Raw genomic sequence first — 2594 nt, 5'->3', positions numbered from 1 at the left:
TCGGGAAACAAATGATGTGTATTTAACCCTCCAAACGATGCTCAGAGTCAAAGGCATGTCAATACTAGGGGCATTTGCTGTGCTTAATCAGTCAGAGGATGGTGACTAGTGATACACATGTAGGAGAGTTCAGGTAAAAGAATGTAAAATAATATTAAACAAACAAACATGCTTGCAGCTTCATCTTAAATGTGAGACAGAGATGGTGATGTGTGTCTGAGAATTATGTGTGGGCCAAATGAAGCATGGGGCCCCCTGAATACCAACCTTCACCCAATCAAATCTGCTCTCAGTCGTGTTTACACTGCAGCAGTGTTGTATGACGTCTGCTTCGCTTTTGTCCAAAGACCAGTCGGTTTTCCTATTTTTGCATATGTCCTGGTGAATTGCCAATTATATCACAGCTGAAACGATGATGTGTTTGCTAGTAAAATTCAACAGTGTTTCTTGGACACTATCTCAGTATATTGTCACACAGGTCCATGTTGCAGCTTCGTGTTTGAGAAGAGTCAAGTCATCAACTGTAAGTTATCATCAACATGTTATTGAATGAGTTAATAATCTAGTAATAATGTATTTATCAATGATAGATTCATTTGTGGTGACAAAGATAACCACGTGATAATTATTTTCTTTCTGAAAGAAAAACACAGAATACAATGTATAATGATAGCATGTTTACATAGTGTCAAATATATTGTTTCATTCGTTGAATTAGTTACATCTTTATCCACGCTACCTTGTAAAGTAAAGAATTAAAAAAGAGCAAGAGCAGTCCTGCCAGAAGAATGCAAATCATAAGCCCTCCTTACTAAATGTATGTGTATTCACACTGATTCATTTATTTACTTTTTTGGTCGGAAAATGATGGACACCGATGTATATATACATAATGGAAAATATTGTATAGAAATATGCTACAAATGTCTTTTTTTACCCTTCTATGTACATAAACAACAAGCTTGTTCCTTTGCTTTGCTTCGCCTGCAGCCTTGACTGGAATAAGTGACAGATAATGGATGACTGTATGGTTCCTCCATTTGACAGTAACCAGAGTAAGTGGAGAAAGTGAAGAAAAATAGCAAATTAACTCCAATGATTTGCTGTGGAAGTATTTCTATGTATCCCCAACTGTCAAATGCTATTACACATATTCAGCGGGACTGTTTGTTTGTTAGTGTAATAAAATATAAAAGCAAAATGAAGATGATGTTTCTTAACAGGATGAACTGTTGCTTCTAAAATCCAACTTTTCATTCTCCTCAGGTGCAGCGACGCCAATGAATCAAACATCTCACAATGACTCGGACATTGACGGCTTCATTTACAACCCAAATGTTGTCGCTGCTCTCTACTTTTTGATGTTCCCCATAGCTTTGTTGCTGAATGGTGTTGCCGCCTGGGTTTCTCTGCACATCAAGACCACCTCCAACTTTGTGGTGTACCTAAAGAACATAGTCGCTGCTGACGTTATTATGACCTTGATCATCCCAATCAAAGTTGCAAGAGACTTGCCAGGTGCGCCAAACACAATACACATACTCTCATGTTATCTCAGTGCCATTTTCTACAGCACACAGTACACATGTATCGCTCTGCTGGGCTTAATCAGTCTGGACCGTTTCTTCAAGATCATGATGCCCCACAGCAAGTTGTTTGGTCAGAATCTGACCTTTAGCAAGCTGATATCAGGCTCAGTCTGGGTAATACTGCTTGGAGGCACAGCTTTACCAAATATCATTCTCAGTAACAAATCAGTGGCCAATGTAACGGAGATCTCTTGTATGACGCTGAAAGGACCGGCTGGACTTATAATCCATGAGATGATAGTTATTTTTCTAAATGTTTTCTTCTGGTTTGTCAGTGTGGTCATTGTGGTTTGCTACATTTGCATTGCAAACAAGGTTATCCAGTCTTTTCGAAAATCTGGCAGCAGCAACAACCAGGGAAAGCGGAAGATCAAACTACGTGTTTTCCTCGTTCTCATTGTGTTTTTTGTGTCATTCGGACCGTATCACATCTTCAGGATCCCATACACGTTTCAACAAGTCAACTCTTATTCCCATGGCTCCTCTATTTTAAGCAGCAGGTTGGCCATAGACCTCAGCCACTGGCTTGCCTGCACAAACATCTGCATGGACTCACTTCTCTACGTCTTTCTGTGTCGGGAGTTTAAGGAGAAACTGATGTCTATGATGAAAAACGTGTCCGTCTTCTTCCAAGAAGCCTCCGCAGACAAAGTAGAAGGCACTTTGCCACAGAGTGGAGTCCGACAAAGGTCATGAAGATGCTTTGTCGTGGACTAAGCTCAGATGTTACTGATTTTGTAGACTAAAAGTCAGATTATTGTTATGTTGTTTTTGTGTTTTTGTTGTGTTGAAGTTTATATCACCATGAAGTTGTGCTGTGCTGTTTCGTGTCTTCTCAACGAGTCGCTGTAAATAGCTTGACAACCATTAACAGGAAATACAATAAGGAGTGATGAGATAAACAGCATGAGACAAGAGGATGCTGTTACTATGCTGTTTTTAGTCAATAAAACCCAGTTTTACAGTAGAGTTCTAGGAGGGAGACTGTAAACGAGGCTTCCATGC

At 39.6% G+C, this 2594-nt stretch overlaps 1 protein-coding gene across 1 annotated transcript; it reads left to right on the top strand.

Annotated features, from left to right (window-relative positions):
- Positions 1 to 1280: 1280 nt before the first annotated feature.
- On the top strand, positions 1281 to 2285 carry LOC306779626 (P2Y purinoceptor 13-like; the record flags this gene model as incomplete). Its single annotated transcript, XM_079271594.1, has 1 exon — positions 1281 to 2285. One exon carries the CDS (start codon positions 1281 to 1283, stop codon positions 2283 to 2285), a length of 1005 nt encoding a protein of 334 aa, XP_079127720.1.
- Between the last annotated feature and the right edge of the window lie 309 nt (positions 2286 to 2594).

The sequence above is a fragment of the Melanostigma gelatinosum genome (assembly GCF_949748355.1).
Source record: "Melanostigma gelatinosum genome assembly, chromosome: 7".
In the NCBI taxonomy this organism is placed as follows: Eukaryota; Metazoa; Chordata; class Actinopteri; order Perciformes; family Zoarcidae; genus Melanostigma; species Melanostigma gelatinosum.
This window is presented reverse-complemented; position numbering and strand designations above follow the sequence as displayed.